Consider the following 16,151-nt stretch of genomic DNA (forward strand, 5'->3'; position numbering starts at 1 on the left):
AGACTGGGCAAGCTGTCCCCAGTGGTGGTATAAACTCATAATTGCTTATTAATACTAGATTAATGCAAATTTGAGGAGTATAACATTCATTCAACAAATATTTCATATTTCATAAATATTCACTTTTTTAAAAAAATTAAGAATCAACTCTGTGTCAAGCACTGTATGGAGCCCTGGGTATAGATTGATTAAGGCAAAATCTGTGTGTTCCCCAAAGAACAAATAATCCAATCAAGAAATGGGCAGAAGACATGAACAGACATTTCTGCAAAGAAGACATCCAGATGGCGAACAGACACATGAAAAAGTGCTCCATATCACTCGGCATCAGGGAAATACAAATCAAAACCACAATGAGATATCACCTCACACCAGTCAGAATGGCTAAAATCAACAAGTCAGGAAATGACAGATGCTGGCGAGGATGCGGAGAAAGGGGAACCCTCCTACACTGTTGGTGGGAATGCAAGCTGGTGCAGCCACTCTGGAAAACAGCATGGAGGTTCCTCAAAATGTTGAAAATAGAACTGCCCTATGACCCAGCAATTGCACTATTGGGTATTTACCCTAAAGATACAAATGTAGTGATCCAAAGGGACACATGCACCCGAATGTTTATAGCAGCAATGTCCACAATAGCCAAACTATGGAAAGAACCTAGATGTCCATCAACAGATGAATGGATCAAGAAGATGTGGTATATATACACAATGGAATACTATGCAGCCATCAAAAGAAATGAAATCTTGCCATTTGCAACAACATGGATGGAACTAGAGCGTATCATGCTTAGCGAAATAAGTCAAGCAGAGAAAGACAACTATCATATGATCTCCCTGATATGAGGAAGTGGTGATGCAACATGGAGGCTTAAGTGGGTAGAAGAAGAATAAATAAAACAAGATGGGATTGGGAGGGAGACAAACCATAAGTGACTCTTAATCTCACAAAACAAACTGAGGGTTGCCGGGGAGGGGGTTTGGGAGAAGGGGGTGGGATTATGGACATTGGGGAGGGTATGTGCTTTGGTGAGTGCTGTGAAGTGTGTAAACCTGGTGATTCACAGACCTGTACCCCTGGGGATAAAAATATATGTTTATAAAAAAAAAAAAAATCTGTGTGTTCAAGTGCTATGGTCTGAATGTTTGTATCCTTCCAAATTCATATATGGAAAATGCCCAATGTGATGGTGTTAGAAGATGGGGCCTTTGGGAAATTATCAGTCTCCTTACAAAAGCAGCTCAAGAAAGCTCCCTTGCCCTTTCTGCCATGTTAGCTTATAATGAGAAGTCTGCAATCCAGAAGAGTGCTCTCACCTGACCATGCTGGCACCCTGATCTTGGATTTCCAGCATCCAGAACTGTGAGAAATTAAGTTTCTATTGTGAATAAGCTACCCAATCTGTGGTATTTTGTTCTAGAACCCCAAATGGACTATGACATGATGGACAATATACAGTATAATCAGAAAGGGAACTCGGGGAGCCTGGGTGGCTCAGTGGGTTAAAGCCTCTGCCTTTGGCTCAGGTCATGATCCCAGGGTCCTGGGATGGAGTCCCACATCGGGCTCTCTGCCTAGCAGGGAGCCTGCTTCCTCCTCCCTCTCTCTCTGCCTGCCTCTATGCCTACTTGTGATCTCTGCCTGTCAAATAAAATAAATAAAAACATAAAATCTTTAAAAAAAAAAAAGGAACTCAAGCAACATAGGGAGATACAGTACTAAGCTGGGTTTAGAGGGAGAGAGCATTTTAATCAGGATGGTCAGGGACAGCTTCCCTGATGGTGACACTCGAGGAGAAAAATCCAAGCAAGTGAGAGAACAGCAATTCAGGTATTGGGGTCTTGATAATTATTTATTTTGCTGCTGGCAGGTCAAGTGGCAGAGTTTCTAGCAGATAATGTCTTAGGTGCTATTGTCTACCTCAGATGTAGTGCCTGCAGGTGGAAAAGCTATCTTATGGTCATGAAGAAAAAAAGCGACCCAGTAAAGATTACCAAGAGCCTAGGCTACTGACACACTGTGTAGCTGCTGTGCCAGCTTTGGACTGCTTTCAGACTTCTTACATGAGAAAAGGAAAGCCCTCATTTTGTTAAGTCCCTGCAGCTGGGTTTCTGCCACGTTAGTTGAACATAATCCCAAACCAAAATGTTCCTTTATCCATTTTTCTGACAGGTTCTGTTAGGTTTTTTTCCTCCCCCTTACTCATTTGCTAAACTCTTTATGTGTTAAGGCAATAAGTATTTGGTCATGTATGTCGTAAATATTTTCTCTGTTTGTTATATATATTCTGATTTTGCCTATGACTTTTTTTGTAAATAGAGAAATTTTTAGTGCTTATGTGTTCAAATTTATCAACTGTTTGCCTTTACAGCTTCTGTGCTGGAAGTTTTTCTCTAATCCAAAATTACGAAAGTAAGCAGTCCATTTTTTACTATTAGTGCTTTTATAATTTGTTTTTACATTTAAAACTTTAATCCACCTAGAATTAATTTTGGTATAAGGACAACAGTGGAGACCCTGCTTTATCACTGTTTTCCATAAGTGGTCAACAAATTGCCCAACATAAATTTGTTGGAAAATTCATCTCTTATCCACTGATTTGAAATGCATTTTTATCACACATTATATACCCATATTTTTTTGTATCTATGTCTAGATTATCCTCTTCCATTGATGGAACTATTCCCATACAGATCCCAAATGGCTTTAAATATTGTAGCTTTATAATATATTCTAACTGACTGGGCCCGTTTCCTCTCATTATTCATTATTTTCACAATATTATTTGTTACTTTCATGTGATCTTTCCATACGATATTAAGAATAACCTTGCTTATATTTTTACCTCTCATTCTCACTGGCATTTTCATGTGAACATAATTTAATAAAATTGTGATTTTGCATAACACTTAGGTTGTCTTGGTAAATTTTTCCAAGGAAAGCCTAAAGATGGAGATAGTTATATTCCTGAGACCTCCAAATGGTGGAGCCATGTGAATTTTTCGACAATGAAATATGCCATGGCATCCCTAAAATAAAATCTGCAAGCATGCCTCTATGTAGTTTTAAAAGGATCAAATAAGTATTTTTCTAGAATATCTTCTAAGATGTTAGTATAAAAAATATTTTTTTTTTCTTCATGGTCAGTTCTTTTTTTGGGGGGGCGGGGGAGAAGGAGAAAGAGAGCATGAGAGAGAGCAGTCAACAGGAGAAGCAGGAGCCCAATGTAGGACTCAATCATGGATCATGACCTGAGCTAAAGGCAGTCGCTTAACCAACTGAGCCACCCAGGCATCCCAGTTCTATCTCTTCTTACCCATCTTACCTGATTAACCACAGTCTGTAGTCACCGTCCATAATATTCTCAAATCAAGAAAATCATTCTTAACAACCTCAGCCTACTCACAAAACAAGACAAAGCCAAAACTAAACCTCTCAGTTCAAAGAGAGGTTGGACAGCAAGTCATCTATGAGTGAAGTAAAAACACTGAATTGGCTAATATTTCGTTCAACTAATCAATTTTAAGTAACCCTAAGTGTTTGAAATATGAAAAAAAGTTATCTGGGTAGACAAGGTTATTGCTCATTGAATCCTAGATTCCATCCCTGCTAACTATCTTATGGTATTTACCATATTGTCCAAGGGACCAATGTTAACAAGCAATGTAATTTGCTTCAGGATGGCTATGCTAGTATTTATCATGACTTAGTCAACAAAATCAATATGATCGAATAATGCAGATAAGCATCTGGGAGTTCAACAGACTTGTCTCCACCAATTACTGACTGCACAAAGACCTGTAAAGGACGTCTGACATTTAGGAAGAGTTTATACCCATCTGTTGCTGTTCATTGTTTTGGCTGTTCATTCTGCTTGGGTTTTTCCTTCTCAAGTTGTTTCAGCATGTCCTTTGAACAAACTTTCTTCACTTTTTACTTGGTAAGGATGGGTCCTGCTTATTGTGTAGAAGTACAGGACATCGAGGCTTACCATCATGCTTTTCATTCAAACGTAGGGTCAGTTTAATATAACACCTACAGTGTGTGCTCTTGTGCACTTTGCTTTTAAGGCAATACATAAATCTATTGTACTGGGGCAAAATTGAATTCATATAGCCTGTCTGTAAAGCCTGATAAAATGGTGTGATTTTTGTGATGTAATAAGAAATACATATTTTGGTCTTTGTCCATAGTTCCTGATACACAGGGCCTAAAAACCACATAATTTCCTATACAAGAGCCATTGGAACATTTATTGTTATAATATTTAGTTTTGTTTCTGATTCCTGAAATAAAAGTAAAATGGGTATCTCTTGTAATTTATAACAAGCCCCTTTCAACTACACCTGAGTTTATGTAAATGAGGTAACTTCTGAAAGACCCTAGGTAACCTAAGGATGGGGGCTAGCTATCAAGGGAACCAACCAAGTGATTACAGAGGATTGAAACTTTGGTCTCAACACATTTGACCTCAGGGTAGAAGGAGGAGTTAGAGGTTGAACTAACTGCCAAGGGCCTATAATTTAATCAATCATGACTATGTAATGAAGCCTCAATTAAGACCTAAAAAGATAGGGCTTGGAGAGCTTCCAGGTTAGTGGATTCAGTGATGAGAGAAAAACTCTCTAAAAGGCCTGATAGACAAGAGGAGCCATTTTAGATTTCTTTCTAAAGTAGTCAACAATACCGTGTATCAACTTTTTTCAAATCAAAAGTAATCTGCTTTGTGAATGAGTAACCCAAAGGAAAATCATCTTATCCTTCAAATATTAATCAATTCTCCTACTCTCTCCTCCATTCCTTTGATAAAACTCAAGATTCTTACCTAAATGCTAATCTATAATCTTTTGAACTTTTATAAGATGTAAAAAAGTATACAACCCTGTAAAAACTGTTCATTCTTGGGAACACTTTCTTCCCTTTGAAGAGCATGTTTCCCAAGCAGCTGTTGCAATCTGGGCTTAAATAAAATGCTCTTTCTTACTTTAGGAGATTTTAAAAGATTTGTTTATTTTGTGTTGACAACAGGGAGAGCACTGAGGCCAGAGAAGGCATAGCAGCTCCGAACCCCTTCCTACACACCTTGCCCTATGCATCTCTTCCATCTGGTGGTTCTGTTATCCTTTTTTGAAAAACTAGTAGCCTCATAAGAAAACTGTCTTCCTGAGTTCTGTGAACCACTCCAGCAAATTAATTAAACCCAAGGAGGGGGTCGTGTTAACCTCCAATTTATATCCACAGCACAGAAGACAATCTGGGTTTGTGAGAGTGGCATCTGGACTTGGGGTAGATGATAATGCAATCCTGTGAAATCCTGAGCCCTTATCTTGTGGGATCTGATGGTATCTGCAAGTAGATAATGTCAGAAGTGGGTTCAATTGTAGGACACCCAATTGACTGATATCAGAGCATCAGAGAATGTGATGTGGGAAACCCCCTACATACATTTGGTGACCACAAGTGTTAAAGTGAGGTACTGAAAGAAGAAACACAGGAGTATTTTTCCTTAGCAAATGGTGATTGCTGAGACTGAGATTCCTGTAGGTTTCTGCATACTCCAATATTTTTTACCTTTATTAGTCTATTGAGAGGCATATAGTTAAGTAATTACAAATGCAAGTTTCTATCAGTGCTTGAGCTTACAACTCTGGTTCTAGAAACACTGCATTGTTACACTGTGAACTTTAAATAAATCTGTCCTGTACCCATGGACAGTGAGTTAACATACCGTGAACATCTAACAGTGCAGACACCCATTAATGCAGAAGGACATAACACAAAGGGCTAGCTTACAATAAGACAAAGTATCAACACAATAATATGTGGAGTTTTGTATCTCACTTAAATGTTATTCTCTATATTTAGTGAAGTCATTGAATTCATTAAATACATGTTCTGCACAGCATTCTATGCAAACACAAACAAAAAAGTTTGTCTCTGAAAAATTTATAATCCTGTTGGTAAGACACAATTTACTTAGCTAAAAGCTAGTGAACAGCATATAATAATGCGGATTAAATGTTTATATATACAAACTCATCTTTGCAAATACTTACACACATACTATAAGTATGTACGTATATCCCACTAGAATGTAAAAGCAATATGCATAGATGGAACATACATATATAAAACCACTTGTTTGCCAGCCACTGTTAGAATAGTGTCTGATACATAACAGGTGATCAATAAATATCTATTAGACGAGAGGGTGCCTGGGTGGCTCAGTCAGTTAAGTGGTTGCCTTCAGTGCAGGTCATGATCCCAGGATCCTGAAATCAAGATCCACATCGGGCTCCCTGTTCAGCAGAGAATCTAATCCTCCCTCCCCCTGTTCTTGTGCTCTCTCTTGCTCTCTCTCTCTCAAATAAGTAAATAAATTTTTTAAAAAATATATCTATTAGATAAATTAATGGATAGCCCATTAGTGGGCCTTATGTTAAGTGTTTTAAGACTTGAGAAGGGCATACTTACTAGAAAGTTCTAGAATGAGTAGTCACAACTCTTGACTACACAAGATGAACCTTGAGAAAAGTCATACAAAAGAGCAAAGAGTACTCAGAATATGGTGAGTACTTAATACCCACTAGATGATCTAAACCTAGAGAAGGATTAAAAGGCTACTTGAATGTGGACATGTGGAGGGATGCTGTCCCAGGCACAGGCAACACTGGGAAAAGAGACAACTGAGTCTGGACACATAGAAATTTTAAGGATTGATGAGAGGAGCCAAGAAGAGAAAGGACAGGAGTAGAGTCTGGAGATCCAAGGTCCAAGAGTATAAAGAATGTCTATGGTGATGTTCACAGTGGGAGAAATGACACGAGAACAAACAAATCAAACTGCCTAAACTAAAAAGATCAGAGGGGAATGGCAAGGAACCAGTGGTCCATAAATGATCAACTTGCAGAGGAAGAAACAGACCTGAGGGATCTTGTGGTGAAAGGGAAGAATGAGATTAAGTGATAAGAGATAGCAATCAGTAATCAAGAAAGTAGCACCATCTCCAACATCTGCTTCGCGAGGTGGTAACAGTGGTCACACTAAACCAAGGATTTAACTTCCTAATAGAGCCCCAATAATATTTTTAGTTATTTCAAAAAGTCAAGCAAGAACTGCTAGACCCCAGAGCTCCCACAGTCAGAGTGGCAAGGCACTCTATTCTTGCTGGGACTGTCACACACATAAATTGGGTTAAGGAAAATAGAAAAGCTATATTAAAAAGCTATACTGAAAGGGAAGGGGGGTGCAGCAAAAGGTGACCAATCATCTGTAAGAGTGTGTGAATATCATCATTACTTTTCCTTCATTTACCTTTAATTACATATTCAACCCAGTTCTAAGTGCTGGATTACATTGATAAACAAGATACACTTGGTCTTAGCTCACAGGGAGGTTACATTCTAATGGGGGAAATAGCCAAACAAGAAAATACACGCACACATTATTTATAATTGTGACAGATCCACAGTGGAAACAAATAGGGGGCTAAGAAGCAGACTAATGGGGGCGGGTAAGACCCACTGTTCACAGGCATCTCTGAGTAGGTGGCATTTTAATTTTGACTAAAACATGAGAAAGGAACCAGATGAAGATTGGAAAGGGGAACATTCCAGACAGCAAATAGCACAGGCCAATGCCCTGAAGTGTGAAAGCCTGGGAATTTGTTATTTAAAAAAAAAAAAAAAAAGATAAATATATAAATAAAATAATGAGCAAGGGAGGAGCTTGACCAAGTATGAAGTTGAGGTAAGGGAACAAGCAGGAATCAAATTAGAAATGCCATGAGGTAATGTCTGCATTTTATCCTCATTATAGTGGAGGGTCATCAAAGCAATAGAAAAGGAACTGAACAGGCTGCTATGTGGAGAATAGACTGGGTTGAGGGTAGTTGTCACAGGAAAAGGCAGGAAGACCGCTGAGGATGTTTCTACAGTAATCCAGATAAGATTTCCGCAGTGAGTGAGTGTGAGAGTTATCCCCATGACCCTGGACAGTCTCCTTTGCCAAGGCCCAGCAAGGTGGCAAATGGACCACACCCCTCACTGCCATACTGAGTACATGCTTCAGCAGACACTGCTTAGAGTAGAAGTGGGACAAGAAGAAATTCCACTGGGGACTGACAGCAGGTGCTCTGCCAAGGAGAGCATTTGGGTCACTGCTCTCCATTAGGAGGCCCATGTACCACACTAGAATGTGGGTATGCAGTCACACACCTAGACCTGTCATTTTAATCAGGTTATTTACATGTCCCTTCATCATTATGTAAGATCCACTGTTGGACCCTGAGGACAGCTGTCAGAATCCTGGGCACAGCGAGGTCTGTCGTTTCCTGTGAAATCCTTACCCTGGTCTACTGCTCCAACTTCTTTCCCCATGTGGATCCATCATGGCCTTGTTCATCTCTGGAATTCCCTTCTTGTCCTAATTAAGCAGAGCTCTAATTTGTTAACTATAGGGTGTTGAGGAGGATCTATTTTTCAACTTGTCATTCTTCACTAAATAAAGCCCTAGAACTTTTTCTTTTCATCTTCATTGTAGAATTTCAGTTGCAATATTTGATTTAATTGTAGATTTTTATAGTCTACACATGCCTAGAAGCCTTGGGCTGTGGATAACCTTTCACTATGTCTAATAAATAAAATTTAAAAAGAAACTGCAGAAGTAAACCATAAATGTTTTAAAGACTGTCCAATAGGAAAAATGAGAGCCATGAATTTTAAAATTTTTATCTTGAAGAGTAAGATCTTATCATTCATTACAGAACAGCTAGAAAGAAATCAAAGGTAACCAAAATTTTTTAACTCCTTTCCTTCATTTGTATTTGTAAAAGGATCTATACTAGAATAAATATGTTATCAATGGCACTGAAAGGCCAAATTGATTTGTCAGTCATCTTTGTTTTAACTTACAGAAGAATTGGCAGTAGATGCCAAAGTCAAACAACCGTAAGGAAAAGTAAAATAATAAAATAATAAGATAAAATTAAATTTAAAAGCTTGTAATGCGAGAAGGGACAAAAATAAAAGTAGGCACGTGGTAGGGGGAAAAAAATAAAAAAGGCAATATAACCCATAAGGAAAATTGATTTTTTTGGTCCATAACATACTGAGAAGGATAAAAAGTGAAAATGGGGTTCTGTGAGTTATACCTGATCATTTAGGTAAATAAAATCTGAAAAACAGTATGGTGTACATATAATAGGGTGGCTTTGGGAAGTATCAATCAATCAATAACTCTTTATGTTAAAAAACAACTTTAACATAATTTTTATAAGAAAAAAATAAAAAAACATAAAACCATACTGTAGATCCACCTAAAGGATTTAATCTAAAATTAAATGCAGAAAAATATTCTACATATTACATATAATAAAGAATATATAAAACTATCACAACTTCATAAATAGCCATTAGTTATCTAAAATAAAGATGAAATGTCACTTTTAAGAATTTTAGGAACTCCATAAGCATGTTTATCCAGATACACAGGTATATACACACTCACAATTTCATAAAGAAAGTTGCTAGGTTAATAAGCTGAGATAAACACTGAAATGTCACTCTAAGAATCTGGGGAATTCCACAGAAGAAAGATCTATTTTGTACCTGTCTCCCAAAAGGGGATAATTATGAAAGAGCAAAAAGATCCTCTACCCACAAAACTGCCCAACAACACAGAAATCAAATGTAGCACCGTTGTGAAACTCATAAAAAATTCTATATTTGAAGAGGGGATAGAAGGATGTTTTCATTTGTGCATTTTCAATTATGCATTCCCACCAAGACAAACAACTTAATATAGCCTGGTCAGTGGTGATGCACAAAACCTTAATCTAGTGTGCAACCAAAAGGTTAATATTAGAAACAGTGGTGAATCCAAAAAGTTTCAAAACAACACATTTTAGGGCCACTTTTAACATGAGAAAGATCTATGCAGACAGTTGAGTGAGCCATGTTTTGATAGCAAACACCCTGAAGGAAAGAGGGTAATGCCAGTAATTCAAATTTTTCATTTTCATACTTAAGTTTATGCATCAATTTTTGGGCTAAAGAAAAGAAGAATCACTCACTTTCTGTGCCCATCTGGCTGGACTCCACCTCAGGACTCCTGAGCCCTGTGGCTGTTTCATGTTCATGTCAGTTAATGCCACCACTCAGCAAAGTCAGTTAATGTCAGTTAATGCTACCACTCAGCAAAAAAACAGATTTCAACATTCAGGTAGACTAGCCAACATATAATATCAGGACCTGTGTATTCAGAAAACCGTGCATTTTCTTTTCATTTTCATTGTGACAAAAGGTTGGCATGGCTACACTTACTAGGGGTATACAAGGTTTGAAATTTATAATAATGTAAAGAGTTTCATGGAAACAATAAAATACTCACGTCATGCCTGTAGTTAGGTGGTGTCTTTCTTTCTCCTTAGGACTGCCCATAGACTCTTAACCAGATTTGAGTTTCCTATCACCAGACTTGTCCATATGACAGTTCATCCACTGGCCTCCGGAGGTCGCTCTCCATCACTCCTCAAAGATTTATGCTCTTTGATCATCATTTCTCTGACATCCATCCTGCCATAACGTTAGTGATTTCAAAGTATGGAGATTATGCTTCCATCTCTGACCTCTCAATTCCTAGACCTCTTCTCTCCCAAGAATCCTGTCCTTTACTCTATGTCAGCCACTCACTCTATAATACCATATTGTGATTACCAACAACTTCCACCTCTTATAGACCTCACTTCTAAGCATCTCACTCCCCCTTTCTAGTGCACACTCTCTAGGACCCAGAATCCAACAATCCTTCAATCTTTCCCTTGCCCACCTCAAATCCACATTTTGGTCCTTAGGTGGGCTAAAGTCTACAGTCCATCATTAATTCCCTGCAGAAACTATCAGCTATTTTACCCTACTCTTGACCATCATACTCACCTGGCAAATTCCAATCATTATTAAATCCAACTCCATGTCTACACCCCTAAGCTGAATTTGACTGGAAAATGGCACTACCATGCTAACCACTCATGATCACTAACTCAATTTGGGCCCTCAATGTTGCCCAGAAATCATACATTTCTCATTTCTCCTCAAATTTCCAATATCTCCTTCTCCATCCTAACACTGGAGCTGACCTTGCTTCCCAATTCCCCAAGAAAAACAGAGGTGAGAGAGAAAAACCTCCATACATCCTCATCACATCTTTGTGATTTGAATATTACCACAAATGAACTGCTCATGTTCTTCCTAGGTCAATAGCTGTGCCTGTCCATCCCTTCTCACTCATCACTCAAGTGATTCCAGCGTCCCTCTCCATCTGTCCATCACTTTAAATGTCATCTGCAAACTCTTAATTCTCAGGTTTATTTTAGCCCAGGCCTTCTCCCTGAACTAGAGACTTGAATATACAATTGCCTTATTAACGTTTCCACCCGCATACTTAATAACACTGCCTGGAACTCCTGATCTTCCCCCACAACTTACTCTTTATGGAGGCATCCCCCTGTCAACAAAAAGAAACTTCATTGTTTCAGTTGTTCAGGCCAAAAGTCAAGTCATCTTTGTCTCTCCTTATCTCTTACTCTGTATCAACTGAGTAGCTATTATACTAGCTCTCCCTTCAAAAACTTACGAGAATCCAACCACTTCTTTCCCTTCCACCACCATCACTCTACTCCAAGCCTATCTCTTGCCTAATATATTCTGAGAGTATCTGACTGGTCCCCCAGGTTCCACTCCTGCCCTCCATGTCTGTTGTCAGTACTGTAGCCAGAATAACCATGTTAAAATATAAATCAGGTCATGATATTCTTCTTCTTATAAATTTCCATGGGTAAGTTTCTGCATAATGGTCCTTACTACCTCTTCGAGCTCCTCCCTAACCATCTTCCCCCTTGTTCCCTCTGCTCCAGCCACACTGGCCTTCCTGCTATTCTTCAACCTCTACAGACACATTGCTACCTCTTTAGCACATGCTGTTCTGGGATGTTCTTTCCTTCATGGGCCACATGTTTCCATCGCTCACCTCTGAATTTCTGTTCAAATGTCACCTTCGAAGGAGCTCTTCCCTGACCATGCTCAAAACTTCATTTTTCACTGTAGCTCTTATGATTATACAACAGATGAGAAGTTTACCTATTTATTTACTGTTTGCCTGACTTGACAAAATATAAGCTCCATGAGGACATGGATGTCGTTTATTCACTGCTATACCCCTTGTGCCTGATGTAATGCTTGAAATATAGTGTATGTTCAAATACTTACTGAATAAAGGAATAAATGCATGTTTTTGGAAGCATCAAGATGGAAGGACTTTTCTGAATCATCTAGGCCAAGGATTGCCAAATTTCTTCTGTAGACAGCCAAATGCAAAACATTTTCAAACTCTGCAGGTCATCTGATCTAAGTCACAACTATCCAACTCTGCCATTGTAATGTAAAAGCAGTAACAATGTGTAAACAAATAAGCATATCTGTGTTTTAATAACATTTTATTTACAAAACCAGGGGGCTAGCAGAATTTGACCTGTGGACCATAGTTTGCCAACCCTGATCTCAATTATTCTGTTGCACTGAGCATTAAGGCCTTAGTCACCAGTTCTGCCAAAATTTATTAAACAGAGTTCATAACTTCTAGAGCTAGGGCCATCTAGACCAACCATCCAATCTAACCCCTTTGGCAGACATAGATGCTTACCTAGCATCCATTTTCTCTTTCTTTTTACCTAAAAGAAGCCCATTTCATTGAGGAGACAGCAATGTACACAGCTAAGAACTAAGTTTCTCAGCCTCTCCGTAGCAAGACATGACACTTCTGGCCAATAAGATACACAGAGAAGTCATGTGGAGGGCATTTTAGGAAAAGTCCTTTAAAGAGGGTTGACTTGGTGGCAACTTTCCCCCTGCCCCTCTTCCAGTTCTAAATGCAAATGTAATACCCAGGGCATGGTTAGAGTCACACCTTATAAATTGCAGAGTAGGAGGAGAGGAGTCAGGTACATCGAAGATACAGTGGAGCTCAGGCACAGGTCCTCCAGATGTCCTGTTATAAAAGGAAGAACTAATCTCTGGTTAAGCCATGATAAGTGGCTTTTAAAGAGAGAAAATGAATATTTGGTTAAGCCACTATAAGTAGCTTGTAAAAAAAAGAAAATGAGTCATCCAAGATCCTAAAAGCCAGCCAGACACATAAAAGACACTTGAACTGATCCTGCGACTTCCACTTCAATAGTCTTTCTCTCATGCAACTCCTCACTCAAAGAATAAAAGGTACAACATGCTATTCCATGCAGAACAGATAGCATGTGATTTAGAAAAGCTTTGTTCCTATCAAAAAATGATCATTTCCCAGGCTCAGATAAGTAAGAATTCTGGAGTTTTACCTTGCTTCAGATGTCAGTTCCAAACCACTGACAGCCCCTAAATTAATCCTATCACTTACAACCTAAAGAGAAAGACAGATCTTCTATATAACTTTGGTAGAAAAGTCCACGGAGGGTTTCAGTTTGCCTGATTTGGATTCCACACTTAATCTGGAACTAGCCACCATAGTCAGAAGGAGGATTATACTGCTTGACTTAGACTGGGTCACATGCTCACCCCTGTGGCATGGGAAATCGGTCAGCCCCACCCAAGGGGGTCTCATTGGTTCCTCCCAGTAAACAATAGGCTCTGATATTAGAAGACACGGACAGGAGTTTGAAGTGTGTGCCCACACATACACATACACATCACTTTTTGTGCCTGTCCCAGGAAATTAGTAAATGTGGGTTGTAGGCTTAACTCTCTAACTAGATGCAGGTCACCCAGCTGATACATGATCCTTGGCTCTGAGTTTTCCAATCACTTACCAAAAGGAGATGACTCATCCAACATTAGTCTTAAGTATTAAAAGATGGACTTAAACACGATATTGGGAAAAATCTTGGAAAAGTATGAAGTGCTATATAATTATGTAGGATTATTATAAGTGAATAAATACAACTGATATAAAAGAAAATAAGAGACTCTTTCCTACCTCATCCAAACCTATAAAAATCTTTAACACATCCTTTACAATGATGAGTACCACAGAGGGCCTCATATTGCAGTTAGCCCAGACCACAAAGATAGGAAGTCTTGTGCACCACCTTCCTGGGACTACTAACAGGCCCATAGTGTTCCTCTCAAAAATGACTTGCCTCATTCAATCCCCATATTCTCATAACCTCCTCTATTCTCATATTCTCATATTCACCTCACTCTGTTGATCATTAAAATCCAAAATAAAAAAAATTTAGGTAGCCATATACATACTGTTTCAAACTTTAAATGCCTTAGATGAATTGACATACTCATTTGCTGTAGCCACAGCAAATAGCAAAAGACTGAAACAATCTAAACATCCACTAAAAAGAGGCTATATAATAAAGTTGTGCCACATCCATATAATGGAGTAGTATATAGCTGTTAAGAATAAAGAAACTCTAAATGCACTAACTCAGATAGGATTACCTAGATACATTCAGTGAAAAAAGCTAAGCGAAAGATTGGTATATAGTTATACTGCTACCATTTGTGTAAAAGGCAAGAAAAGAACACATACCATGATGCCAGGCATAAAGGCATGGGATCTCTCGGGACGAATACAAAAAAACAAATTACCTTGGTTTTCACTAGAAAGATGAGCTGGGTTTGCTGAAGAACAGAGTATGGGAGAGACTTTTTAATCTTTTGTATCTTTTGAATTTTGCATCATGTGACTACATTAACTTTGTACCAGACAGACAGACTGAGAACACAATACGGCATAAACCTATGAAAGGAAAAAGACACCACCAGGTCATACAGGTCTCTAATAATAATTAAGCACAGACGTTGAAGCATTTGGCTGCCAGAATAATCCACCCTAAGTTTAATAGTCTAACACAGTAGTTGTGTTAACATATTAGGGTGGTGCTTGGAATATAACAATCAACCTGCCTCCCCTATCAACTTCATGAAACACATGGTCACCTAACACTTGAGCAAACACATGCTTCTTTTAGCAAGAACAGAGGATGAACTAACCAGTTAGGTATTCAAACAAGAGCATCCTCCCATCTGTGTAAGTATGTATGTATGTATTTTGGTGTGCACACACATGTAAACACACACACACACACAAAAGTATCACAAATAAATGAGTAGACAGATTTTTAATACATTTTCCATTTCACAAATACCTGCTAAGGATACATAAGGAACAGTTATGAGTGTTTTCAGCAACAACTACCAGAAACACCGACCTAGTGTGTACCTTAACAAATTGGAGTTTACTTTTCCCAGCTAACAAGTAGTCTGGAAGAAAGTGGCTTCTGCATTTGTGGTAGCATGTGTACAGTGTCAAGGCCATTATTTCTGTGAGTCTCCTATCCATTCCCGTATGGCAACAAGATGGTTACTCTTACCCCAGGCATCACATCCATATTCAGGATAGGGAGAAGGTAAAGGAGGTGATGTCATCACTTTTAATCAAGAAAAGAAAAGACTGTCCCAGAAACCCTCAAGCTGACTCTTTAATTGTACCTCGTTAGCCTGACCTATATTGTATGGCTTTTCTGAAAAAGAGTCCTAAAACATAAATATTTAATTTTTACAGTATATTCAAGGCATGCAATGGCAAAATAAGTTCAGAATGACTACTGAACAAACCAGCCCACAGTGTGTGCTACAAGTACTCTGATAGGCTGTAAAAGTTGGCATGTAGGGGTGCTAAGTGTGACCCTAACAGTTTATATGCTTTATTGTCTGCTTTCAGAATATTTTAAAATATGACAGTATGAAGGATTTTAGATTGGATACACAAGGTGAAAAGTAAAAATACTGAAGACTTTTCATATATCCCAAAATAAAAAATTAATGTACAAGTTATATATCTATATTTATGTGCCTTATTAGAGGCAACTGACCTGCCAAATAAATGCACATCCAAAAGTTATACACATTTTCTTTCTGTATATTTCTCCTTAAAGGTAAGTTTTCATTTGTTTAATGAATTATGTTATAATTGCAATTAATTTCTCAGGATCTATAGACAAGTTCTATTCCCTCCAATTTGTTAAAGACTAAAGTTCTGTTATAACTTAAGTCACAAAGAGTTGTTAATTTTATTATAAGCTTTTCTGAAAAGAA

General features: G+C 38.3%; 1 protein-coding gene across 12 annotated transcripts in view; it reads right to left on the bottom strand.

The window, feature by feature from the left end:
• The window catches only part of TASP1 (taspase 1), a 281,144-nt gene that overhangs the window by 73,827 nt on the left and 191,166 nt on the right, over positions 1–16,151 (bottom strand). The window contains exons 12-15 of one of the 12 annotated variants that reach the window (XR_006606288.1): positions 12,961–13,041; positions 12,264–12,422; positions 10,390–10,574; positions 7,784–8,424 (exon numbers count right to left, since the gene is read on the bottom strand). The exons of 6 other annotated variants lie outside the window; for them this stretch is intronic. Coding sequence is in view for 1 of the 6 variants with exons in the window: in XM_045078420.1 (XP_044934355.1) it covers positions 12,962–13,041 (80 nt within the window). In the remaining 5 variants the exon portion in view is untranslated. Of the gene's footprint in view, positions 1–7,755; positions 8,425–10,389; positions 12,423–12,715; positions 13,042–16,151 lie in introns of those variants that run through there. 5 more of the 12 variants (XR_006606290.1, XR_006606286.1, XR_006606289.1 and 2 more) reach the window with 5 other exon arrangements.

The sequence above is a fragment of the Mustela putorius genome, unplaced genomic scaffold, assembly GCF_011764305.1.
Source record: "Mustela putorius furo isolate JIRA1106 unplaced genomic scaffold, ASM1176430v1.1 tig00000253_pilon_pilon_pilon, whole genome shotgun sequence".
NCBI lineage: Eukaryota > Metazoa > Chordata > Mammalia > Carnivora > Mustelidae > Mustela > Mustela putorius.